General features: G+C 33.0%; 1 protein-coding gene across 1 annotated transcript; it reads right to left on the bottom strand.

The window, feature by feature from the left end:
• Window positions 1-27,294, bottom strand: LOC127700713 (etoposide-induced protein 2.4 homolog). The gene is made up of 10 exons (XM_052204310.1): window positions 27,246-27,294; window positions 24,531-24,754; window positions 20,886-20,946; window positions 19,813-19,879; window positions 19,427-19,551; window positions 17,292-17,408; window positions 5,432-5,543; window positions 4,539-4,650; window positions 2,406-2,480; window positions 1-1,497 (listed from the first exon to the last, which is right to left on the bottom strand). The coding sequence occupies exons 2-10, from the start codon at window positions 24,728-24,730 to the stop codon at window positions 1,323-1,325; spliced, it is 1,044 nt and encodes a 347-aa protein (XP_052060270.1). The 5' UTR covers window positions 24,731-24,754; window positions 27,246-27,294; the 3' UTR covers window positions 1-1,322.
• Between the last annotated feature and the right edge of the window lie 162 nt (window positions 27,295-27,456).

Consider the following 27,456-nt stretch of genomic DNA (forward strand, 5'->3'; position numbering starts at 1 on the left):
TTTGTATTCTGCAGGCAATTAACAACCAGACAAATATTTTATTTTTCAAACTACATTTTTATTAAAACATTTATCATTCTCTCTTCTATCACTAACATTCACCCATACACACATACAACAGATACATCCATACACACATACAACAGATACATAAAATTACACACACACAACAGATACATCAAATTCAGTTCATTAATAACAACTTTAAGGGGGTACCAAACACTTTGACTAAGATATATTTGGCTAGTTTAATTTTCATAAAACTTTCACACAAAATATTAACTTTGACTTGTTGACAAAAATATAAAAATTTCAAGAAATTTTAATCATACATTTTACAGGATTAATTTCATCAGATATACATATTTTCAAACATCTTGGCACTTCAAATTTCTAGGTGGTGAGATTCTCGAGGTTTGACTTCAAACTCAATGGGAATTAACAATTTTTAACTCCAATTTAAAACAAAATGGTAAAAGATATCACAAAGAATCCATGTCTAATATAATCAGGAGATTTGCAAAATCGATCTCAAATTAAATTTTAGTGATTCAACAAAAAAATAAATAAATCTTTAAATTTGCATAATTATATAAGGTAAATCCAGAGGATTTGTCCCTGCTTCAACTCCAATATTTAAAAAGATAAACACAATCTAATTATCTCATTGGTCAATCTTCAGCTGTGCAAGCAAGAAATTATGTATATACAGTGTAGTAGTTTGACAAACACTAATTTTATTCATTGAGAAGGTTGATTTCTATCTACTTACAGTATGTGATTAAAACATTCAGCTGACTGTTAAAGAGTTAACTTCCTTAAGTGTTCTGTACCCCCTTAATTTACATAAAATCTACTAAGATTTTTTTTCCATTAACATAATTTATTCCTGCATTTTTTTTACTTTATTTCAAACAATTTTTTAGTTCAGCCATTAAATTATGCTTAACATCAAATAGCTAAAGCTTGTTCATTTTGCAATGTTTGACTTCAAATTTTAGTGAGAATTTTGCTCTATCAGTTTCAGTCATTTTAAAAATTCATATTCGAATAGTATAATGAACACAGAATGTGGCATTTTCTCTTCAGTGTACTATTTGCTTAAATATGATAAGTAAATACCTTATACAAAAAAAATCAACAGGCGTTGAGTTGTAAAATAAGATACAAGGAGAAAAAAAAACCAGGCTATACATTCAAATACTAAAATTCCTTTATAAACTGTTTGATCCACATATATTTGGAGATCAATTATTGCTGGATTGGATTGTGACATTGAAAATAAGCATAAATATAAATAATGTACTACAGTTTGGCAATGGTTATCTGTGACTCTCGGGTAGTCTGATGTGTCTCCTTGGAGATGACCTTGAGTCACTTGATTGTTGTGATGTTGACTCTTTTGGCTTACTGGCAGTGCCTGGCTTTCTAAACAAAGAACTGTATAGACTATTGGATATACTGACTACTAGTGAAAACAGCTTTAATGGGAAATCACTGAAAAAGAAACAAATTTAAATTTAAATGGAAATTTAATCTGACATGCAGCTGAAACATACTTTTTAAAATTTTTCATGTTTAAGTAATGAATTCATTTCTTCTAGCCCTTTCCTTATATTCATTTTTTTTATGTTTAACTTTATTGGGTAGGTATGATACCACGCTGAATATATTTGTATAGTGAGGTGGGTATGATGCCACCCCAAATATGTTTGTATAATTTAACAGGTATGTATGATGCCACTCAATATATTTGTATAATTATGTAGGTATGATGCCACTCTGAATATATTTGTACAATTTTGTGGGTATGGTGTTACTGTCCATGTATTTCTATAATTTGGTGGGTATGATGCCACTCTGAATATATTTTATAACTTAGTTGGTATGATGTGCTTACAACACTGTCCCTTAATAGGAGAGGATTGAGTGCTCACAAATATGTTAAACCTGCCACTTTCTGCGTGTGCCTGTCTAAAATAAGGAGCGTGTAATTCAATGGCTGTCATTGGTTGCTGTCTGTCATATTTGTCTGTAGACCTATACTTAGCAGGCTATAGTTGCTTACATGCTCCCTCTTTTGTCACTTATGGATAGTTTTCTCATTGGCAATTGTTCCACATCCTTATTTTTATAATTAGCTGGTTTCCTTTGAAGTAAGACCTTTCTAACCTATAACTACTGTGCATATTTAAAAGATTTGGCCTTGTATAATACCCTTTGCTTAAGCATTTTAAACAATCGCAGTTCATTTTAGACACCATTAGTCTCATGGAATTAGAATACAGGGGAAAACAAGTAAGATACTGAAATTCTGGATTATTTTGATGACCCAGGCGGATTATAGAAAAATCTCGTGTTATTTGGTAAAAATGAGATATATTTTTGTTATAAAATTTACTTACAAATTCTGTTGTGGTTCCTCTGCTTCATTGGCACTTACAATAAACAATGGAAACAGGATAGAGAACAGACATCCACTGTAATATAAATTAAGAAGATTTGGTATGATTGCCAATGAGACAACTATCCACCAGAGACCAACTGATGTAGGTGTAAGTAAATACAAGTCACCATATGGCTTTCAACAATGAGCAAAACTCATATTGCAGCACATTTATTCCAATTTAATATCTAATATCATTAAAATATGTTTTTGTTACATAAGTAGATATTGAACAAATTACTGGCATTTGCTGACTATGAAACAAAATATGAGAAATAAGCATGACTGAATAAAATGCTCCGCTGGGCGCAGCTTGATACGACCGCAGAAGTCGAACCCTGAACAGTTGGGGCAAGTATGGAAACAACATTCAAGCTTGATACAGCACTAAATTTGGATTGTGATTAAATACTTGACACAGCATAGGTTTCTGACACACAATGAATGTGGTCTAAGAACTTAAGAATTTTTAATTTACCTATTTAAACCATATCATTATTATTTGCTTTTATATATAAATCAGAAATAACCAATTTAAAATGGAAAATTTTAAAGAAAAAAAAAGGAAAAAAAGGAAAAAAAAAATCCCTCCCCCAAATTTTTTGAACCCCCTTAATTATGATTCATCACCCCCAAACTCAATCCCAGCCTTCCCTTTGTGGTATGGTACCTTGCAGTACAATTTCAGAGAGATCCATACACTTGAACACAAGTTATTGTCTCGAAACTAGAAAAATGCTTGTTTTTAGGCCCCTTTTTGGCCCCAAATTCCTAAATGTTTAGGGCAATTACCCCCAAACTCAAACCCAGCTTTCCCTTTGTGATATGGAACCTTGTAGTACAATTTCATAAAGATCCATACACTTACACACAAGTTATTGTCCTGAAACTAGAATAATGCTTGTTTTTTTCCCCTTTTTTGGCCCCTAACTCCTAAAATTTTGAAGCAATTACCCCCAAAATCAATCCCAGCCTTCCCTTTGCAATATGGTACCTTGCAGTCCAATTTCAGAGAGATCCATACACTTGAACACAAGTTATTGTCTGGAAACTAGAAAAATGCTTATTTTTAGTCCCTTTTTGGCCCCTTATTCCTAAATGTTTTGGGCAATTATCCCCAAACTCATTTTCAGCTTTCCCTTTGTGATATGGAACCTTGTAGTACAATTTTAGAAATATCCATACACTTACACACAAGTTATTGTCATGAAACTAGAAAAATGCTTGTTTTTTGCCCCTTTTTTGGCCCCTAATTCCTAAAATTTTGAGGAAATAACACCCCAAAATCAATCCCAGCATTCCCTTTGTGATATGGAACCTTGTGGTACAATGTCAGAGAGACCCATACACCAACACACAAGTTATGTCTTGAAGTTACAAAAATGCTTATTTTTGGCCCCTTTTTGGCCCCTAATTCCTTAACTGTTGGTATCAAAACCCCCAAAATCAATCCCAACCTTTCTTTTGTGGTATTGAACCTTATGGTAAAATTTCATAGAGATCCATTCACTTAAACTAAAGTTAGAGTGCGAAAACCAATGTGTGTTCGGACGACGACGACGACGACGCCAACGTCATTCCAATATACGACCGCAAAATTTTTTTGCAGTCGTATAAAAACTGGTTTGGCCATGTCACATGTTCCTGTGCATGTCCAAAGTCAAGAACCTAGGTGATGGTTGTCTTTTGACTTTAAATATCAAAATGATTTTTTTCATATCTATTTAGTTTCTTTTTCAAATCTATTTCATTAAAAATCTGTCAAACAAATACTTAAAAAGCCATATAAAGCAAAATGTAGATACTCTATTTTTTGTTGTGTCTTGCATATGAACATCATCTCTATAAAATTGATAGGTAGAAACACTCATCAAATCAATTTGCTTAATGCTTAATTGTTAGATTTTCCATAAAAAAAATCATTTTTAATTAGAGAAAGTCATAACAGAAAGGCAACATTTGTGTTTGGACAATTTAAAACTTGAAGCTCTTAAGACTTGAGATTGATCTTTCCATTTAAATTTATGAAATATACAGATTGTGGAAAGAGCAAAAAATAGTATCAAGCATGCTATACATTCTAAAAACATACCTGATAACAACAGAAGGATGGAATGAGGTTACTAAAGCTAGAGGTAAACCAAATCCACAAAAATATGGCCATCTATTTTCTATATACTGTAATCTCTTATGTACTTCCCAACCTAAAAAGAAAATCAAGAAAAAAATTTATAAAAAGCATTTTCGGACCAAATGAAACTGCAAATATACAACCTTACATGGTAAATATACGATAACGATAGTGTGAGTCAGTTACACAAGTTTTATTTAAACCACGTTTTTATGCGATACACATCTTTTAAACAATTTATCCAAACAACTTATTTTTTGTTCTCCAAGTTTTTTATTGGTAAAAACAGACTATATGATAATGTTTTTTTCTTTTTTCACTGACAAAAATATTTACAGATAAACTAGGATCCAAGATGCAGGATTTATGTTTTTAAAATACTTAAAATAATTGTTTCTATCTTTTTTAATGCTTAAAACATATGTTCACTAAGTTACAGAAGCAAGTTACATCTTATATAATTATTCTGTACATAAATAGAAAACCAGCCTTATAAACTTGTTGCAAGTCAGGTCATCTACCCTCTATATGGTATTATTTATTGTTATTCTGTGTTTCCTTTTAATAGTTCATAATTGAAATATTTGATTGTGTTATGAGTGTATCATGGTGAACATATTTAAGTTTTTTTAAGTTTTTATGCATTACAGAATCACTTAAAAAAAACCAATAATATTCATTGCAGCTTTGTATTGCCTTTAACTATATACAGGTGTTTACCAAAAAAACATAATCATGTGTCTACTTTCATATGTTACAAATATTATAACTAAAGCCATCTATGATATATAATAATTATTGGGTTTTCAGTTTGAATCTATGTTTGTTTAACTACACATCTGAAATAAACTTACCCATATTAAACCATTTATACTCAAAACTGTACAGTGAATGTAACAAGCACATGTGTACTAAACCAACAATTGTCCCAACCATAGGAATAGGTAGAAAACTGGCAGCTGTACTCTGAAATAAAAAAGCACATGTGTACTTAACCAACAACTGTACTGACCATAGGAATAGGTAGAAAACTGGCAGCTGTACTCTGGAAATAAACAAGCACATGTGTACTAAACCAACAACTGCCCCAACCATAGGAATAGGTAGAAAACTGGCAGCTGTACTCTGAAATAAACAAGCACATGTGTACTAAACCAACAATTATACCAACCATAGGAATGGATAAAAGCCCTAAATATATGAAAAGTACACAAAATTCAGCTATAACTATATATTCAATTTATCTTACAAGACCTTTCGAGTAAGAGATATCACATCAAGGGCATAGATTAGTGTATGAAAATATAAAAAAAAAACAATTGGAAAGACCAATTCGGGACGTTCTACATACAACCACTCAAGTTAAACCTTTACGGGGTGAAAATGTCTGATAAAGGAGGTTCCCTGCATATTCTTTGATGCTCTGATCTACTGGACAACAGCACTGAACAGTTGATTTACACATATTTGTTGTGTCCAACCTCATTATATCTACTGAAATATTAATTTTAATTACATATGTAAAAAAATGTCCCTTTCCCCATAAAAAAATGAATGGTCAGTGTCTAAACAGAAGGTAGGAAGTGTGAAGGACTGTACTGGAACAACAACCCAATGACATAACTAAAAATCAAAAGACATGTATAAAGCAATAAGAAATCTTTAACAATAGAATACGTTCTAAAACATACTGCGTTTAAAACAGTTGCAAATAATAACTTTATTCATGTTTTTCGTCTGCATTTTTAATTACAATACATGTTATTTTGTAGGTCTACACTATGGTCAGACTGAATGGATCAACATGGAATTAAATGATTGTTTATAAAACATTATGTTTACCTGTATTAGGAAGAGTGCCTGTCTAATGTAAAGCATTATGTTTACCTGTATTAGGAAGAGTGCCTGTCTAATGTAAAACTTTATGTTTACCTGTATTAGGAAGAGTGCCTGTCTAATGTAAAACTTTATGTTTACCTGTATTAGGAAGAGTGCCTGTCTAATGTAAAGCATTATGTTTACCTGTATAAGGAAGAGTTCCTGTCTAATGTAAAAGCATTATGTTTACCTGTATTAGGAAGAGTTCCTGTCTAATGTAAAACTTTATGTTTACCTGTATTAGGAAGGGTGCCTGTCTAATGTAAAACTTTATGTTTACCTGTATTAGGAAGAGTGCCTGTCTAATATAAAACATTATGTTTACCTGTATTAGGAAGAGTGCCTGTCTAATGTAAAGCATTATGTTTACCTGTATTAGGAAGAGTGCCTGTCTAATGTAAAGCATTATGTTTACCTGTATTAGGAAGAGTGCCTGTCTAATGTAAAGCATTATGTTTAGCTGTATTAGGAAGAGTGTCTGTCTAATGTAAAGCATTATGTTTACCTGTATTAGGAAGAGTGCCTGTCTAATGTAAAACTTTATGTTTACCTGTATTAGGAAGAGTGCCTGTCTAATGTAAAACTTTATGTTTACCTGTATTAGGAAGAGTGCCTGTCTAATGTAAAGCATTATGTTTACCTGTATTAGGAAGAGTGTCTGTCTAATGTAAAGCATTATGTTTACCTGTATTAGGAAGAGTTCCTGTCTAATGTAAAGCATTATGTTTACCTGTATTAGGAAGAGTGTCTGTCTAATGTAAAGCATTATGTTTACCTGTATTAGGAAGAGTGTCTGTCTAATGTAAAGCATTATGTTTAGCTGTATTAGGAAGAGTTCCTGTCTAATGTAAAGCATTATGTTTACCTGTATTAGGAAGAGTTCCTGTCTAATGTAAAGCATTATGTTTACCTGTATTAGGAAGAGTTCCTGTCTAATGTAAAGCATTATGTTTAGCTGTATTAGGAAGAGTTCCTGTCTAATGTAAAACTTTATGTTTACCTGTATTAGGAAGAGTGCCTGTCTAATGTAAAACTTTATGTTTACCTGTATTAGGAAGAGTTCCTGTCTAATGTAAAACTTTATGTTTACCTGTATTAGGAAGAGTTCCTGTCTAATGTAAAACTTTATGTTTACCTGTATTAGGAAGAGTGCCTGTCTAATGTTAAGCATTATGTTTACCTGTATTAGGAAGAGTGCCTGTCTAATGTAAAGCATTATGTTTACCTGTATTAGGAAGAGTTCCTGTCTAATGTAAAGCATTATGTTTACCTGTATTAGGAAGAGTTCCTGTCTAATGTAAAACTTTATGTTTACCTGTATTAGGAAGAGTTCCTGTCTAATGTAAAACTTTATGTTTACCTGTATTAGGAAGAGTTCCTGTCTAATGTAAAGCATTATGTTTACCTGTATTAGGAAGAGTTCCTGTCTAATGTAAAACTTTATGTTTACCTGTATTAGGAAGAGTTCCTGTCTAATGTAAAACTTTATGTTTACCTGTATTAGGAAGAGTTCCTGTCTAATGTAAAGCATTATGTTTACCTGTATTAGGAAGAGTTCCTGTCTAATGTAAAACTTTATGTTTACCTGTATTAGGAAGAGTTCCTGTCTAATGTAAAGCATTATGTTTACCTGTATTAGGAAGAGTGCCTGTCTAATGTAAAGCATTATGTTTAGCTGTATTAGGAAGAGTGTCTGTCTAATGTAAAGCATTATGTTTAGCTGTATTAGGAAGAGTTCCTGTCTAATGTAAAGCATTATGTTTACCTGTATTAGGAAGAGTTCCTGTCTAATGTAAAGCATTATGTTTACCTGTATTAGGAAGAGTTCCTGTCTAATGTAAAGCATTATGTTTAGCTGTATTAGGAAGAGTTCCTGTCTAATGTAAAACTTTATGTTTAGCTGTATTAGGAAGAGTTCCTGTCTAATGTAAAACTTTATGTTTACCTGTATTAGGAAGAGTGCCTGTCTAATGTTAAGCATTATGTTTACCTGTATTAGGAAGAGTTCCTGCCTAATGATATGATTGTTTATAAGACATTATATTTACCTGTATTAGGAAGAGTGCCTGTCTAATGTAAAGCATTATGTTTACCTGTATTAGGAAGAGTGCCTGTCTAATGTTAAGCATTATGTTTACCTGTATTAGGAAGAGTTCCTGTCTAATGTAAAGCATTATGTTTACCTGTATTAGGAAGAGTGCCTGTCTAATGTAAAACTTTGTGTTTAGCTGTATTAGGAAGAGTTCCTGTCTAATGTAAAGCATTATGTTTAGCTGTATTAGGAAGAGTGCCTGTCTAATGTAAAACTTTATGTTTACCTGTATTAGGAAGAGTGCCTGTCTAATGTAAAGCATTATGTTTACCTGTATTAGGAAGAGTTCCTGTCTAATGTAAAGCATTATGTTTAGCTGTATTAGGAAGAGTGCCTGTCTAATGTAAAACTTTATGTTTACCTGTATTAGGAAGAGTTCCTGTCTAATGTTAAGCATTATGTTTACCTGTATTAGGAAGAGTTCCTGTCTAATGTTAAGCATTATGTTTACCTGTATTAGGAAGAGTGCCTGTCTAATGTAAAGCATTATGTTTACCTGTATTAGGAAGAGTGCCTGTCTAATGTAAAACTTTATGTTTACCTGTATTAGGAAGAGTTCCTGTCTAATGTTAAGCATTATGTTTACCTGTATTAGGAAGAGTGCCTGTCTAATGTAAAGCATTATGTTTAGCTGTATTAGGAAGAGTTCCTGTCTAATGTAAAGCATTATGTTTACCTGTATTAGGAAGAGTTCCTGTCTAATGTAAAGCATTATGTTTAGCTGTATTAGGAAGAGTGCCTGTCTAATGTAAAGCATTATGTTTACCTGTATTAGGAAGAGTGCCTGTCTAATGTAAAGCATTATGTTTAGCTGTATTAGGAAGAGTTCCTGTCTAATGTAAAGCATTATGTTTACCTGTATTAGGAAGAGTTCCTGTCTAATGTAAAGCATTATGTTTACCTGTATTAGGAAGAGTGTCTGTCTAATGTAAAGCATTATGTTTACCTGTATTAGGAAGAGTGTCTGTCTAATGTAAAGCATTATGTTTACCTGTATTAGGAAGAGTTCCTGTCTAATGTAAAGCATTATGTTTACCTGTATTAGGAAGAGTGTCTGTCTAATGTAAAGCATTATGTTTACCTGTATTAGGAAGAGTGTCTGTCTAATGTAAAGCATTATGTTTACCTGTATTAGGAAGAGTGTCTGTCTAATGTAAAGCATTATGTTTACCTGTATTAGGAAGAGTGTCTGTCTAATGTAAAGCATTATGTTTACCTGTATTAGGAAGAGTTCCTGTCTAATGTAAAGCATTATGTTTAGCTGTATTAGGAAGAGTGCCTGTCTAATGTAAAACATTATGTTTACCTGTATTAGGAAGAGTTCCTGTCTAATGTAAAACTTTATGTTTACCTGTATTAGGAAGAGTGCCTGTCTAATGTAAAACATTATGTTTACCTGTATTAGGAAGAGTGCCTGTCTAATGTAAAGCATTATGTTTAGCTGTATTAGGAAGAGTGCCTGTCTAATGTAAAGCATTATGTTTACCTGTATTAGGAAGAGTTCCTGTCTAATGTAAAACTTTATGTTTAGCTGTATTAGGAAGAGTTCCTGTCTAATGTAAAACTTTATATTTACCTGTATTAGGAAGAGTTCCTGTCTAATGTAAAGCATTATGTTTACCTGTATTAGGAAGAGTGTCTGTCTAATGTAAAGCATTATGTTTACCTGTATTAGGAAGAGTTCCTGTCTAATGTAAAGCATTATGTTTAGCTGTATTAGGAAGAGTGCCTGTCTAATGTAAAACATTATGTTTACCTGTATTAGGAAGAGTTCCTGTCTAATGTAAAACTTTATATTTACCTGTATTAGGAAGAGTGCCTGTCTAATGTAAAACATTATGTTTACCTGTATTAGGAAGAGTGCCTGTCTAATGTAAAGCATTATGTTTAGCTGTATTAGGAAGAGTGCCTGTCTAATGTAAAGCATTATGTTTACCTGTATTAGGAAGAGTTCCTGTCTAATGTAAAACTTTATGTTTAGCTGTATTAGGAAGAGTTCCTGTCTAATGTAAAGCATTATGTTTACCTGTATTAGGAAGAGTGTCTGTCTAATGTAAAGCATTATGTTTACCTGTATTAGGAAGAGTTCCTGTCTAATGTAAAGCATTATGTTTAGCTGTATTAGGAAGAGTGCCTGTCTAATGTAAAACATTATGTTTACCTGTATTAGGAAGAGTTCCTGTCTAATGTAAAACTTTATATTTACCTGTATTAGGAAGAGTGCCTGTCTAATGTAAAACATTATGTTTACCTGTATTAGGAAGAGTGCCTGTCTAATGTAAAACTTTATGTTTACCTGTATTAGGAAGAGTTCCTGTCTAATGTAAAGCATTATGTTTACCTGTATTAGGAAGAGTTCCTGTCTAATGTAAAGCATTATGTTTAGCTGTATTAGGAAGAGTGCCTGTCTAATGTAAAGCATTATGTTTACCTGTATTAGGAAGAGTTCCTGTCTAATGTAAAGCATTATGTTTAGCTGTATCAGGAAGAGTTCCTGTCTAATGTAAAACTTTATGTTTACCTGTATTAGGAAGAGTTCCTGTCTAATGTAAAGCATTATGTTTAGCTGTATTAGGAAGAGTTCCTGACTAATGTAAAGCATTATGTTTACCTGTATTAGGAAGAGTTCCTGACTAATGTAAAACTTTATGTTTACCTGTATTAGGAAGAGTTCCTGTCTAATGTAAAGCATTATGTTTACCTGTATTAGGAAGAGTTCCTGTCTAATGTAAAGCATTATGTTTACCTGTATTAGGAAGAGTTCCTGTCTAATGTAAAGCATTATGTTTAGCTGTATTAGGAAGAGTGCCTGTCTAATGTTAAGCATTATGTTTACCTGTATTAGGAAGAGTTCCTGTCTAATGTAAAGCATTATGTTTAGCTGTATTAGGAAGAGTGCCTGTCTAATGTAAAACTTTATGTTTAGCTGTATAAGGAAGAGTGCCTGTCTAATGTAAAACATTATGTTTACCTGTATTAGGAAGAGTTCCTGCCTAATGATATGATTGTTTATAAGACATTATATTTACCTGTATTAGGAAGAGTTCCTGTCTAATGTAAAGCATTATGTTTAGCTGTATTAGGAAGAGTTCCTGTCTAATGTAAAGCATTATGTTTACCTGTATTAGGAAGAGTTCCTGTCTAATGTAAAGCATTATGTTTACCTGTATTAGGAAGAGTTCCTGTCTAATGTAAAGCATTATGTTTACCTGTATTAGGAAGAGTTCCTGTCTAATGTAAAGCATTATGTTTACCTGTATTAGGAAGAGTGCCTGTCTAATGTAAAGCATTATGTTTAGCTGTATTAGGAAGAGTTCCTGTCTAATGTAAAGCATAATGTTTACCTGTATTAGGAAGAGTTCCTGTCTAATGTTAAGCATTATGTTTAGCTGTATTAGGAAGAGTGCCTGTCTAATGTAAAGCATTATGTTTAGCTGTATTAGGAAGAGTTCCTGTCTAATGTAAAGCATTATGTTTACCTGTATTAGGAAGAGTGCCTGTCTAATGTAAAGCATTATGTTTACCTGTATTAGGAAGAGTGCCTGTCTAATGTAAAGCATTATGTTTACCTGTATTAGGAAGAGTTCCTGTCTAATGTAAAGCATTATGTTTACCTGTATTAGGAAGAGTGCCTGTCTAATGTAAAGCATTATGTTTACCTGTATTAGGAAGAGTGCCTGTCTAATGTTAAGCATTATGTTTAGCTGTATTAGGAAGAGTGCCTGTCTAATGTAAAACTTTATGTTTACCTGTATTAGGAAGAGTTCCTGTCTAATGTAAAGCATTATGTTTACCTGTATTAGGAAGAGTGCCTGTCTAATGTAAAGCATTATGTTTACCTGTATTAGGAAGAGTGCCTGTCTAATGTAAAGCATTATGTTTACCTGTATTAGGAAGAGTGCCTGTCTAATGTTAAGCATTATGTTTACCTGTATTAGGAAGAGTGCCTGTCTAATGTTAAGCATTATGTTTAGCTGTATTAGGAAGAGTGCCTGTCTAATGTAAAACTTTATGTTTACCTGTATTAGGAAGAGTGCCTGTCTAATGTTAAGCATTATGTTTACCTGTATTAGGAAGAGTGCCTGTCTAATGTAAAGCATTATGTTTAGCTGTATTAGGAAGAGTTCCTGTCTAATGTAAAGCATTATGTTTAGCTGTATTAGGAAGAGTGCCTGTCTAATGTAAAGCATTATGTTTAGCTGTATTAGGAAGAGTGCCTGTCTAATGTAAAACTTTATGTTTACCTGTATTAGGAAGAGTGCCTGTCTAATGTAAAGCATTATGTTTAGCTGTATTAGGAAGAGTTCCTGTCTAATGTAAAGCATTATGTTTAGCTGTATTAGGAAGAGTGCCTGTCTAATGTAAAGCATTATGTTTAGCTGTATTAGGAAGAGTGCCTGTCTAATGTAAAACTTTATGTTTACCTGTATTAGGAAGAGTTCCTGTCTAATGTTAAGCATTATGTTTACCTGTATTAGGAAGAGTGCCTGTCTAATGTAAAGCATTATGTTTAGCTGTATTAGGAAGAGTTCCTGTCTAATGTAAAGCATTATGTTTACCTGTATTAGGAAGAGTTCCTGTCTAATGTAAAGCATTATGTTTAGCTGTATTAGGAAGAGTGCCTGTCTAATGTAAAGCATTATGTTTACCTGTATTAGGAAGAGTGCCTGTCTAATGTAAAGCATTATGTTTACCTGTATTAGGAAGAGTGCCTGTCTAATGTAAAGCATTATGTTTACCTGTATTAGGAAGAGTTCCTGTCTAATGTAAAACTTTATGTTTAGCTGTATTAGGAAGAGTTCCTGTCTAATGTAAAACTTTATATTTACCTGTATTAGGAAGAGTGCCTGTCTAATGTAAAACATTATGTTTACCTGTATTAGGAAGAGTTCCTGTCTAATGTAAAACTTTATATTTACCTGTATTAGGAAGAGTGCCTGTCTAATGTAAAACATTATGTTTACCTGTATTAGGAAGAGTGCCTGTCTAATGTAAAACTTTATGTTTACCTGTATTAGGAAGAGTTCCTGTCTAATGTAAAGCATTATGTTTACCTGTATTAGGAAGAGTTCCTGTCTAATGTAAAGCATTATGTTTAGCTGTATTAGGAAGAGTGCCTGTCTAATGTAAAGCATTATGTTTACCTGTATTAGGAAGAGTTCCTGTCTAATGTAAAGCATTATGTTTAGCTGTATCAGGAAGAGTTCCTGTCTAATGTAAAACTTTATGTTTACCTGTATTAGGAAGAGTTCCTGTCTAATGTAAAGCATTATGTTTAGCTGTATTAGGAAGAGTTCCTGACTAATGTAAAGCATTATGTTTACCTGTATTAGGAAGAGTTCCTGACTAATGCAAAACTTTATGTTTACCTGTATTAGGAAGAGTTCCTGTCTAATGTAAAGCATTATGTTTACCTGTATTAGGAAGAGTTCCTGTCTAATGTAAAGCATTATGTTTACCTGTATTAGGAAGAGTTCCTGTCTAATGTAAAGCATTATGTTTACCTGTATTAGGAAGAGTGCCTGTCTAATGTAAAGCATTATGTTTAGCTGTATTAGGAAGAGTTCCTGTCTAATGTAAAGCATAATGTTTACCTGTATTAGGAAGAGTGCCTGTCTAATGTAAAGCATTATGTTTACCTGTATTAGGAAGAGTGCCTGTCTAATGTAAAGCATTATGTTTACCTGTATTAGGAAGAGTGCCTGTCTAATGTAAAGCATTATGTTTACCTGTATTAGGAAGAGTGCCTGTCTAATGTTAAGCATTATGTTTAGCTGTATTAGGAAGAGTGCCTGTCTAATGTAAAACTTTATGTTTACCTGTATTAGGAAGAGTTCCTGTCTAATGTAAAGCATTATGTTTACCTGTATTAGGAAGAGTGCCTGTCTAATGTAAAGTATTATGTTTACCTGTATTAGGAAGAGTGCCTGTCTAATGTAAAGCATTATGTTTACCTGTATTAGGAAGAGTGCCTGTCTAATGTTAAGCATTATGTTTAGCTGTATTAGGAAGAGTGCCTGTCTAATGTAAAACTTTATGTTTACCTGTATTAGGAAGAGTTCCTGTCTAATGTAAAGCATTATGTTTAGCTGTATTAGGAAGAGTTCCTGTCTAATGTAAAGCATAATGTTTACCTGTATTAGGAAGAGTTCCTGTCTAATGTTAAGCATTATGTTTAGCTGTATTAGGAAGAGTGCCTGTCTAATGTAAAGCATTATGTTTAGCTGTATTAGGAAGAGTGCCTGTCTAATGTAAAGCATTATGTTTACCTGTATTAGGAAGAGTTCCTGTCTAATGTAAAGCATTATGTTTACCTGTATTAGGAAGAGTTCCTGTCTAATGTAAAGCATTATGTTTACCTGTATTAGGAAGAGTTCCTGTCTAATGTTAAGCATTATGTTTAGCTGTATTAGGAAGAGTGCCTGTCTAATGTAAAGCATTATGTTTAGCTGTATTAGGAAGAGTTCCTGTCTAATGTAAAGCATTATGTTTACCTGTATTAGGAAGAGTGCCTGTCTAATGTTAAGCATTATGTTTAGCTGTATTAGGAAGAGTTCCTGTCTAATGTAAAGCATTATGTTTAGCTGTATTAGGAAGAGTGCCTGTCTAATGTAAAGCATTATGTTTACCTGTATTAGGAAGAGTGCCTGTCTAATGTAAAGCATTATGTTTAGCTGTATTAGGAAGAGTGTCTGTCTAATGTAAAGCATTATGTTTACCTGTATTAGGAAGAGTTCCTGTCTAATGTAAAGCATTATGTTTAGCTGTATTAGGAAGAGTGCCTGTCTAATGTAAAGCATTATGTTTACCTGTATTAGGAAGAGTGCCTGTCTAATGTAAAACTTTATGTTTACCTGTATTAGGAAGAGTTCCTGTCTAATGTTAAGCATTATGTTTAGCTGTATTAGGAAGAGTGCCTGTCTAATGTAAAGCATTATGTTTACCTGTATTAGGAAGAGTGCCTGTCTAATGTAAAGCATTATGTTTAGCTGTATTAGGAAGAGTTCCTGTCTAATGTAAAGCATTATGTTTAGCTGTATTAGGAAGAGTTCCTGTCTAATGTAAAGCATTATGTTTACCTGTATTAGGAAGAGTGCCTGTCTAATGTAAAGCATTATGTTTACCTGTATTAGGAAGAGTTCCTGTCTAATGTAAAGCATTATGTTTACCTGTATTAGGAAGAGTGCCTGTCTAATGTAAAACTTTATGTTTACCTGTATTAGGAAGAGTGCCTGTCTAATGTAAAGCATTATGTTTACCTGTATTAGGAAGAGTTCCTGTCTAATGTAAAGCATTATGTTTACCTGTATTAGGAAGAGTGCCTGTCTAATGTAAAACTTTATGTTTACCTGTATTAGGAAGAGTTCCTGTCTAATGTAAAGCATTATGTTTACCTGTATTAGGAAGAGTTCCTGTCTAATGTAAAGCATTATGTTTACCTGTATTAGGAAGAGTGCCTGTCTAATGTAAAACTTTATGTTTACCTGTATTAGGAAGAGTGCCTGTCTAATGTAAAGCATTATGTTTACCTGTATTAGGAAGAGTGCCTGTCTAATGTACAGCATTATGTTTACCTGTATTAGGAAGAGTGCCTGTCTAATGTACAGCATTATGTTTAGCTGTATTAGGAAGAGTTCCTGTCTAATGTAAAGCATTATGTTTACCTGTATTAGGAAGAGTGCCTGTCTAATGTAAAACTTTATGTTTACCTGTATTAGGAAGAGTTCCTGTCTAATGTAAAGCATTATGTTTACCTGTATTAGGAAGAGTTCCTGTCTAATGTAAAGCATTATGTTTACCTGTATTAGGAAGAGTGCCTGTCTAATGTAAAGCATTATGTTTAGCTGTATTAGGAAGAGTTCCTGTCTAATGTACAGCATTATGTTTAGCTGTATTAGGAAGAGTGTCTGTCTAATGTAAAGCATTATGTTTACCTGTATTAGGAAGAGTTCCTGTCTAATGTAAAGCATTATGTTTACCTGTATTAGGAAGAGTGCCTGTCTAATGTAAAGCATTATGTTTACCTGTATTAGGAAGAGTGCCTGTCTAATGTAAAGCATTATGTTTACCTGTATTAGGAAGAGTGCCTGTCTAATGTAAAGCATTATGTTTAGCTGTATTAGGAAGAGTGTCTGTCTAATGTAAAGCATTATGTTTACCTGTATTAGGAAGAGTGCCTGTCTAATGTAAAGCATTATGTTTACCTGTATTAGGAAGAGTGCCTGTCTAATGTAAAGCATTATGTTTAGCTGTATTAGGAAGAGTGCCTGTCTAATGTAAAGCATTATGTTTACCTGTATTAGGAAGAGTTCCTGTCTAATGTAAAACTTTATGTTTACCTGTATTAGGAAGAGTGCCTGTCTAATGTAAAGCATTATGTTTAGCTGTATTAGGAAGAGTGCCTGTCTAATGTTAAGCATTATGTTTACCTGTATTAGGAAGAGTTCCTGTCTAATGTAAAACTTTATGTTTACCTGTATTAGGAAGAGTGCCTGTCTAATGTAAAGCATTATGTTTACCTGTATTAGGAAGAGTGCCTGTCTAATGTAAAGCATTATGTTTAGCTGTATTAGGAAGAGTGCCTGTCTAATGTAAAACTTTATGTTTACCTGTATTAGGAAGAGTGCCTGTCTAATGTAAAGCATTATGTTTACCTGTATTAGGAAGAGTGCCTGTCTAATGTAAAGCATTATGTTTAGCTGTATTAGGAAGAGTTCCTGTCTAATGTAAAGCATTATGTTTACCTGTATTAGGAAGAGTGCCTGTATCAATAGACTGAAAGACATGTCTGCTATAAGTGTACTTATATATAACAACTGTGGCTTTCCCCTGGATTTAACATATGCTGCATCAGCAATGTCCTAAAATAAAAGCAATATTATGGCTCATAAGCATAAATTAAGTGAAACAGAACAGTTAACAATTAAATTATGTAATATTAAGATCAAGAATGTTGAAATGTTTTGTTGGGTAGTTATTTTATAGAAAAATCATGAAAATATGATTTCAACTGATATACTTGTTTCTTTTGCTATGAGAAAGAAATAAAAAGTCAGTGTAATATATTATGTCTAATACCTGAATGACATACAATATTAACTGCACACATTCTGTATAGTACATATATGTTTCTATGTATTGCTGATTAACATCAGTAACTTCAGGCTGTACATTTTATACTTATTGAACCAAATAAGTAATATTCTCAAGTTAATGATTGATAATGCTTAGGTTTGAGAATGTAGGGATGACAGATACAGGAAAATTAATCCTATGTGTGGATTGATTGCCTGATTGATTTTTGGTGTTTAACGCCACTTTCAGCGCTTTTTTTCTATTTCGTAGCAGCCAGTTTTTATTGATTAAGGATGCCAGAGTGCCCAGAGTGAACCATCCCTTCCTTAGGGAACTACCAATCTTAGTCTATTAAGAATGGAGTCAAAGGCACCTGCCATGTGGTGGGTTTGAACTCACTACCTCAGTGTTGACAGGCTAGTGATAACTGAAGTTGAATAAAAGAATTTGTTGGAGGACACAAATGCCCCTGCTCAAGCTTTGCAATTTTCCAAGTTTAAAAGGGCATAACTCTAGAACGGGTAACGACTCACTTACCAAATTCAAATTCTGTCTGCCTGTTGTGGTTTTTAGCATTGTGTACGAGTTTCGTAAAATTTGGACGAGGAAAACTTAATATTAGAGTGCGGAAATGAAAATAGGACAGACTGAAAGAAGGAAAGATGGACAGAAGGACGGTCAAGGGTAACACTTAATGCCCCCATTGCCTACGGCAGAGGCTTAAAAATTAGACGAATCTGCCACTGAGGCCCCTCTTACAAATAGATGAAGTTTGTGCGATGAGTTTCTCAAACAAACTACATGTATTACCTCCTTAAAACTTAATGTATTAGCTGTTTTATTATTGTATTCTCTGACACTGATATTAATAAACATGTGTATACATAAATTAAGTTACTTTATATTGTATCCATCAGGGCTCACACTACTTCAGAATCAAAGGAGGTGACTTCTCTTTTTGAAACTGATAGGGAGAAGTGGTGAGATTTGAAAGAGAAGTGCTCCTTCGCGGGCTGCGCCACAATGTTTGGTTTTTACTATAGTATATAGGGGTCATATGTAATTAATTTTCTTTTTATATTGTTCAATTTATGTCTGAGTATGCAATTAAAGTAACAGTTCAAATTCAAAGTTGTTTAAGCTTAGGTTCTTGTGAGAAACTACCAACTAAATATTTAGCATTAAAAAGAATTTTTTTATGTCAAAAAAGAAAAGAAAGTATAATATATCAATTACAATTTAATTAAAAAAAACTATCTTGTTTATCATGTTAATCATCAAAAGATATATGTAGAGTTAAGCTGGGCCATAATTTATTGATATTAGTATAACAGTCCAAGAGTTAAGCAACTTTAATCAATATTTTGAAACAATCCATTTATATGGAATTATAAACATTAATCAGGTAGATCTAACCAAAAGTCTGATAATGCGTATGGAATGCATAATTTTCCCTTAAATAACCTGCAACACACTGTAAAGTCAATGCTTTAAACTCTTTTCTTCAGAAAGTAAATCGTTTATGTCTGAATTTCTTTAATTATCAATAAAAAATTGATGTTACATTGACTTGGTAAAAATTGAAAATGTCCGATGACGAAAGCGACTGAAAGCGAGTATGGTGAACAGCAGGGCGACTAGATTTCGCTTTTGACGGTCGGGCAAAGTGAAGTGACAGAGGGGAAAGCCACTTTATCGCCCTAGTCGCCTGCTAACGTGAGCCCTGATCCATACTTAAATCTCTTAAAATTGGTGCAACATGAAACAAGTAAGTTCTTGAACCAAACAACAATAAATACATTACCTGAAACCAAAAACAGTTGACTATTTTACTAAGTACAAACAAAGGTAAAATCCAGAGAGCACTAAATGTCCATGACAATACAGGTACCATATATGACCATACACTAACTTCTGTACCAGAGCTACCTGTCAATTATGAAAATAATACTGTGATTAATCAGTTTGAGTTTGTTATTTTTGATCTTTTCAACTGTCAAAAGTATCCAATATCAGGGACAGAACTAGGATTTAAAATCAATATGTAATGTAATGAGGTTACCTGGTTAATGTTATGTCTAGAAAATTTGATAAAGGGAGATTACTGATCATGCCTTACATCAATGGGGAATAAGTAATGCATGTTAATTTCAATGGGAGATAACTGATGGTCACTAACTTTATACTCACTAAATATAAGTTCTGTGAACCACTGTAATACTGGTATCAGTACATAATTAAATAGTAATATACTAGCCTGAAAAAATAGCGAAAATATATTAATTTTAAAACTCAGTGATGTAAATAGTTTTCTTTTTTTCTTTTTACTGAATGTCTTCAATTCAATATTTTTTTCAGAATTTCTAGACTTTACCTGTATTAGTTTTTGGAATACCATGTCAAAACTCTGTTCAAGATTTGGAAATTTCTAACTCAAATGATATCTGTAAGATCAAGTTTTAAATTCCGATAAAAAACAACCATTTTTTTAAAAACAATTGGTCAAATCAATAGAAATGAATATATAAACAATAATAATTTTCATTCATTTCTTTCATTGTCTTTTAGATATGTTTTTGCTGTATATAACTGCAAATAATTTTGAGATTTCAAGTTATCAGGTTTTTTGTTTGAATTGTGGGTTTCCTTTTTCTGGTTTCAGGCACTTGAACATAACATAATGATGAAAAACAATCCACTTTGGTTTTTTTCTGTTTTACTGAACTATGACATTTGTTTAACTTTGTACTTCACAAATAGTAGTTATTTTCAAAGTACACTGTTACCTTAATTATTTTTCATATAATCAATTTGATACAAAATGTACATTGTGTCTGATTGAATAATCATCCAGTTAGAAAATAATACACTAATTCTTTGCACAAATTATTCAAATTTACTATTTCTAAAATAAATACGGTAAATTCAGAAATTATTGTGTATGTTTATTATTGCAATTTTTTTTGAAGAATGAACCAAAAAAATTAGTTTAATCATTTCGATTTTAGGAAAAGCTACATACAGATATAAGCATCAGATAAATAAACATGATAAAGGCAACAGTAGTATACCGCTGTTCTTATTATTGCGATACTAATGGAGTTGCATTATTCCCATTGATAAAAACCTCGCAATAATTTTTGAATTTACAGTATCCAAAATATGTTGCCCAATGAAGGTACTTTTGTATACTGTGTACTGGAAAATATTGCCTCTTTAAATACTTCCTCAAAATATTTCATCTATTCTGTTAGCTAACTTACTAAAAAGATTCCTCCATTCCAACCACAACACAGAAATAATCTCTGTAGTACTCTTGGATTCCTACAATAAATCAGGATTGCAATTATATTTACACACAGGTTAGAATAAAAATAAGTAAACATTACATGGAAATAATTACTTTGTTTTCAATATTTTATGAATGTTTTAACATTTCAAAATATGACGCGTCTTCCAGTATATATTAACATCTGTCATTGAAATTTTCAAGTGCAAATTATTTCTTTCTATGTCATTTAAATACTATTATCATTCAAATCAAAGCATCATTGAATCTGAATTGATCATCCATGCATATATGTAAATTGTTACAAAAGTCATTTCTTTAATTCTGTACACATGTTTTATTCAAAGCAGTTGTTGTAAGCTGATCGTTTTTCAAGTATTTTAACGTTCATGCATGATTAAGATGTCTTACTTTTAGAATAGAGAATTGAAACAGGTAATGGGTCAAAGTGACAACAACCAAACCAAAGAGCAGAAAACCGCCCAAGGCCACAAATGGGTCTTCATCGCTGTGAGAAAATCTTGCACCCAAAGCAGTCTTCAGCTGGCCCCTAAACAGCAATGTATACTAGTTCAGGAAATGGACACCACACTAAACTCTGAGACATACAAATGAACCACAATTAAAAAAACACACAAGACTAACAAAGGCTAGAGGTTCCTGACTTGGGACAGATGCAATAAAATGCTCCGCTGGGCACAGCTTGATACGACCGCAGAGGTCGAACCCTGAACAGTTGGGGCAAGTATGGACACAACATTCAAGCTTGATACAGCACTGAATTTGGATTGTGATTAAATATTTGACACAGCACAGGTTTCTGACACAGAATGAATGTGGTCTAAGAACTTAAAAAATTTTAATTTACCTATTTAAACCATATCATTATTATTTGCTTTTATATATAAATCAGAAATAACCAATTTAAAATGGAAAATTTTAAAAGAAAAAAAAATCCCCCCCCCAAATTTTTTGAACCCCCTTATGATTCATCACCCCCAAACTCAATCCCAGCCTTCCCTTTGTGGTATGGTACCTGCAGTACAACTTAAGAGAGATCCATACACTTGAACACAAGTTATTGTCTGGAAACTAGAAAAATGCTTGTTTTTTGGCCCCTTTTTGGCCCCAAATTCCTAAATGTTTAGGGCAATTACCCCCAAACTCAAACCCAGCTTTCCCTTTGTGATATGGAACCTTGTAGTACAATTTCATAAAGATCCATACACTTACACACAAGTTATTGTCCTGAAACTAGAAAAATGCTTGTTTTTTGCCCCTCTTTTGGCCCCTAATTCCTAAAATTTTTGAAGCAATTACCCCCAAAATCAACCCCAGCCTTTCCTTTGTGGTATGGTACCTTGCAGTACAATTTCAGAGAGATCCATACACTTGAACACAAGTTATTGTCTGGAAACTAGAAAAATGCTTATTTTTGGCCCTTTTTGGCCCCTTATTCCTAAACGTTTTGGGCAATTACCCCCAAACTCAATTCCAGCTTTCCCTTTGTGATATGGAACCTTGTAGTACAATTCAGAAAGATCCATACACTTACACACAAGTTATTGTCATGAAACTAGAAAAATTCTTGTTTTTTGCCCCTTTTTTTGGCCCCTAATTCCTAATATTTTGAGGCAATTACCCCCAAAATCAATCCCAGCATTCCCTGTGTGATATGGAACCTTGTGGTACAGTGTCAGAGAGATGCATACACTTGAACACAAGTTATTGTCTGGAAACTAGAAAAATGCTTATTTTTGGCCCCTTTTAGGCCCCTTATTCCTAAACGTTTTGGGCAATTACCCCCAAACTCAATTCCAGCTTTCCCTTTGTGATATAAAACCTTGTAGAACAATTTCAGAAAGATCCATACACTTACACACAAGTTATTGTCATGAAACTAGAAAAATGCTTGTTTTTTCCCCCTTTTTTTGCCCCTAATTCCTAATATTTTGAGGCAATTAACCCCAAAATCAATCCCAGCATTCCCTGTGTGATATGGAACCTTGTGGTACAATGTCAGAGAGATCCATACACTAACACACAAGTTATGTCTGGAAGTTACAAAAATGCTTATTTTTGGCCCCTAATTCCTTAACTGTTGGTACCATAACCCCCAAAATCAATCCCAACCTTCCTTTTGTGGTATTGAACCTTATGGTAAAATTTCATAGAGATTCATTCACTTAAACTAAAGTGAGAGTGCGAAAACCAATGTGTCTTTGGACGACGCCGGACGACGACGACGACAACGTCATACCAATATACGACCGCAAAATTTTTTTTGCAGTCGTATAAAAATGTGGCGGGGTTTAACATGCTTTGTGAGATCTGAACCCTCCTCCTATACCTCTAGCCAATGGGGAATAAACAAACACACAGCAAAATGCACAGTAAAACTCAGTTTAAAAGAAGTCAGAGTACCAAATAGGTAACAGAAGAAACTAAGGAAATGACAATGATCAACATAAAATAAACAAAGGACCTGGACCAATAGCAGTTGCTGACATACCAGCTCCAGATCTCAATTAAACTGATCTTAAGATTATGTCTTTATCACATGAAAATCAACCACAATCCCTCCAGTTAGGAATTTAGTATTATGCCAGCATAAATTATACCAAAGAACATACCCCGTAACATGCAAACAACTGGTTTTAGAATAAATGTGTTTATTTCTGATGCAAAGACCCTATACATCATGTACATAGATATGAGTAAATCAATATTAATTCCAAAAAATGCAATCTTTAATGACTTGACAACAGTATTGTAACTATATCCCTTGTGAATAAGTCTGTTTAAAGCTTTGGTTAGCTTTTGAGGTGAAATGACGACATTTTAGTGCTTTGTACATGTTGTATAGAATATTACCATTAAAGATGGGATGTGAAATACCTGATCGTTTAAGATGTCTGCATGTCGATTTATATTTGTCCTTGGACAGATGATAAAATTTAGAAAAAGTTTTGACAAGTTTGTCATGTTTGTGATATCGAAAAAACCTGGTGTAATAATTTTTCAGTAATACAGAGATTTCTTTCATTAAAATCAGCTACTTTGTTACATTCACGAGGGAATCGAACAAATTGAGATTTATAAACACCACAATGGTGCTAAAATACGGATAATTAACAATAGGATATGAAAAATCATCTTTTTTATCGTAAATTTTATATACAAGTTTTAGATAAATATGCCTAAAGAAATGAACATAGAGAAGTTTTCATTCGGACACACACTCCATTATCTTGTATAGTATAAGAGCATACACCTTATGCAAAGGGAGTTACTCTACTGTCTCCACATGGCACTAAAGACAAACTCTGTAAAAAATAGAATAGAGAATGTGAATGGGGAATGTGTTAACAATGTGAGACAACAACCCGACCAACGAGCAGAAAACACCGCAAGGCCACCAATTGGTCTAGTATACAATGCATCTTCTTTCAGCAAAATTCTGTTATTTAGATGAAGTATAATCAACATTCTAGTGAACATAAAGAATGTGGAGAAATTAAAATGTTTGTGAACGCTCAACCCCATCTTTAACCTGGAACTATGTGGTGTTACAGCACAACATAAGAACAAACTATAAAAATCATTTGAAAATCCTTACTTCTGCTGTTTTTGACTGGAGGATTTGTCTTTCCTTTTTTCTGCCCTCCTCCTTGCTAGAGTTGTCATAGGCTCTGATGATCTATCACTTTCTTCTTCTTCATTCTGATTATCCAGTTTAAATATTTTTACAGTACCTAAAATACTGTCTCTAAAGCCATGAATGATTCCATATAGAATATCTTTCAAAAGGTCTGTCATGGTCTGTAGGTTTATTTACATTTTCTGCAATCAAATTCAATCCATATTCATGACTTTGGTAATGTTATTCTGATTTGTAATAAAATAAAGATATACTCAGTATCTGAGTAAATTTAAAAAATAACATGAAGAACCTATTCAAAATAAGAAAGGATTCTTTTATCTTTGTTCAACTTAAAGACTGTTTCTGATGATCTGTGTTGATGATTTGATAATCAACAATAGCATGCAATCATACAACTCTAGAACATAAAGCTACTGATAAAAAATAAAACGAAATATGAACATTTGATGATTATTTCTTCTTATTGTTGAGGAGACACAATCAATTTGTCTTGATTTTTCTGCGCCTCGTACAAAAATGTATTGAGCAAATATAGACAATAGACAATATGGCATGAAATACAAACAATAAAACTCATAATTGTATAATTATATGGAAGTGACAATGGCTTTCATAAGAAAATAAACAGCTGCACCAAGAGCACATGATGCATACTTATTGTGCATATTGAAATTGTTGCAAGAACAAAATGAGGTATTTCAAAGGCATTTAATCATAACTGAAAAAAATAATTTGACATGTGTTCTGTGGTATTTAATACCAACCAAAAAATTACACAGATAGCACTCATTATTTTTTTTATTTTTCATGATGAATTCATTTAGAAATACATATATGTCAAGAAATTAGTGCTGAATATTTCCCCCTTTCATTTGTAACCAGGTACAAATGGATACAAATGGTACATTGTGAATATTTTCAATCCATTCATCTGTAACTAGTTACAAATGGGTACAAATGATACATGATTGCAGAAAATAAAAATGCATTTTGTAAATTCCTAATGTCACAATCAGAAGGAAAGTAAAAGTTCAACTATTCACCTTTAGGTATTGCTATTAGTAACTGCTGGTTACAACTGGGAACAAATGGTTACACTTATATATTATAGTAACCTTTCTAGTTAAAGTGTCCTATGATAAATGAGTGTAATCGTTTGTACCCAGTTGAACTGTATCTTTAATTTTGTATAGATATATATTATAAGAAAAAAGCGTAACCATTTGAACCTAGTTGAAACCACAATATATTTATGTTATGTACCTATTTGTAACCAGTTACAAATAGCAATACCTAAAAACAAATTTCTAATATCTATAGAAATAAAACTATAGATTGAGAGCCAAAGTGTTTGGCCATGAAATGTATGAACACAAAGTAGTAGTATTAGGTTAAATGTCTTCCCTTTTTCTTCTTTCTTTTGTATGAGCTTCTTATATAATGACATCCTATTTAGGTAAACAAACAGATTGTTGTAAGGCACTGGCTGCCGTTACTCACAAAAAGTAACAATAAGAAATAGTTATTGTGACTTCCGAGACTAATTGCCGAAATGTATTTCCGGAGAGGGACCGAATTTCATACGAAAGTTGCAGGTTACAATAAAATCAATTTTATCATTAAAATTTTGATACATATAAACTTTTCACCGACCACAAATTGGACATTTTGCTCAATCGAATCCATGTTTAAGAATAGTGAGTTGTTTTAATCAACCACCCTGTGGCAAGAATGAACAAATCCATGACAACTCGCCCCATTGCCAAATTGCCCCACTTTTTCACCAATTCGCCCCACTCTGGTTTACCAACTCGCCCCACTAATGAAAAAGGGTAAAATCACGTAGAATTTACTCTTACCAACTCGCTCCACTTATGAAAAAGAGTTTAATCCCGATGAATAAAGGTCTGCCAACTCGCCCCACTTATAAAAAATAGTAAAATCCTGATGAATTTTGTCCTGCCAACTCGCCCCACTTATGAAAAGGAGCTTAATCCCATTCTCAAATTTAATTGTTTGCAAACCATAAACAATTCACTACTTTAATACCCTCATGGTGTCACGGAATAGAAGTTCCTTCATAATACAAGTTCCAAATGGAAACAATATTCTGTTATATTATTTCCACTGGAATAAATATTACAGTAAATGTTCCTAACGGAATAAACATGATAAATGGTATAGAATATTTGTTCCAACAGGAACAGATATTATGACATTGTTTATAACAAAGTTTCCAGTGGAACTTCTGTTAGGCGGGACAAATATACGTTAACAGTGGGTAGTAAAAGTCGTTAACACCCCCTAGAAGTAGTCTTTCACTGATTGCTCGTTAGCTCGATTATTTAGGGAATCACTGAAGCATGACTAAGCAGGCCCCCTCTTATGGCAGTCAGTGCCCCCCTCCTCCCCCTTATGAAAATTTCTGGATCCGCCACTGCTTTTTGCGGGTAACCGTATCCAGTGCCTTGTTGTAATAAAGGCTATTAAAGCCCACTTGTTATAAAGAAAACAAATTCCTTAGGTCTTAATTTTAAAATAGGATTAAACGTGATCAAGTAGACGTGCTCTGTACAGTTTGCTCAGAGATATTATAAAAATATTCTCTCATCTGAACAAAAAGAAGGTGATTTTGAGCAAGATAAAAAGATGTACATGTGATCTTCATACTTTCGCTTTGAAGTCTTTGTGATGAAAGTTGTGCGCATCTGATTTGCGCTGATCGCTAATGTGTCTGAAAAATGAAGAAAACATTGAATGCTTTATGTTTGTCTGTATCTGTTTATGAATAAATTGATTCAGAATACGCATATTTTTTTAGTTTCTCCTTAATTTTCGAGTACAAAGATTTATTAAATGAAAAAATAATATTTATTTGCCT

Source organism: Mytilus californianus, unplaced genomic scaffold (assembly GCF_021869535.1).
Source record: "Mytilus californianus isolate M0D057914Y unplaced genomic scaffold, xbMytCali1.0.p SCAF_5, whole genome shotgun sequence".
NCBI classification, from domain to species: Eukaryota; Metazoa; Mollusca; class Bivalvia; order Mytilida; family Mytilidae; genus Mytilus; species Mytilus californianus.

Bases quoted from the DNA above. Each gene is read 5' to 3' on its own strand.
- LOC127700713 (XM_052204310.1), bottom strand. From the start codon at position 24,730: ATGACAGACCTTTTGAAAGATATTCTATATGGAATCATTCATGGCTTT. The intron at 19,880-20,885 runs GTAAGTTAGCTA...CTATTTTTTCAG, and splicing joins GGAATGGAGGAATCTTTTTA to GCTAGTATATTACTATTTAA. The intron at 17,409-19,426 runs GTAATGTATTTA...CTTTTATTTTAG, and splicing joins TCAACTGTTTTTGGTTTCAG to GACATTGCTGATGCAGCATA.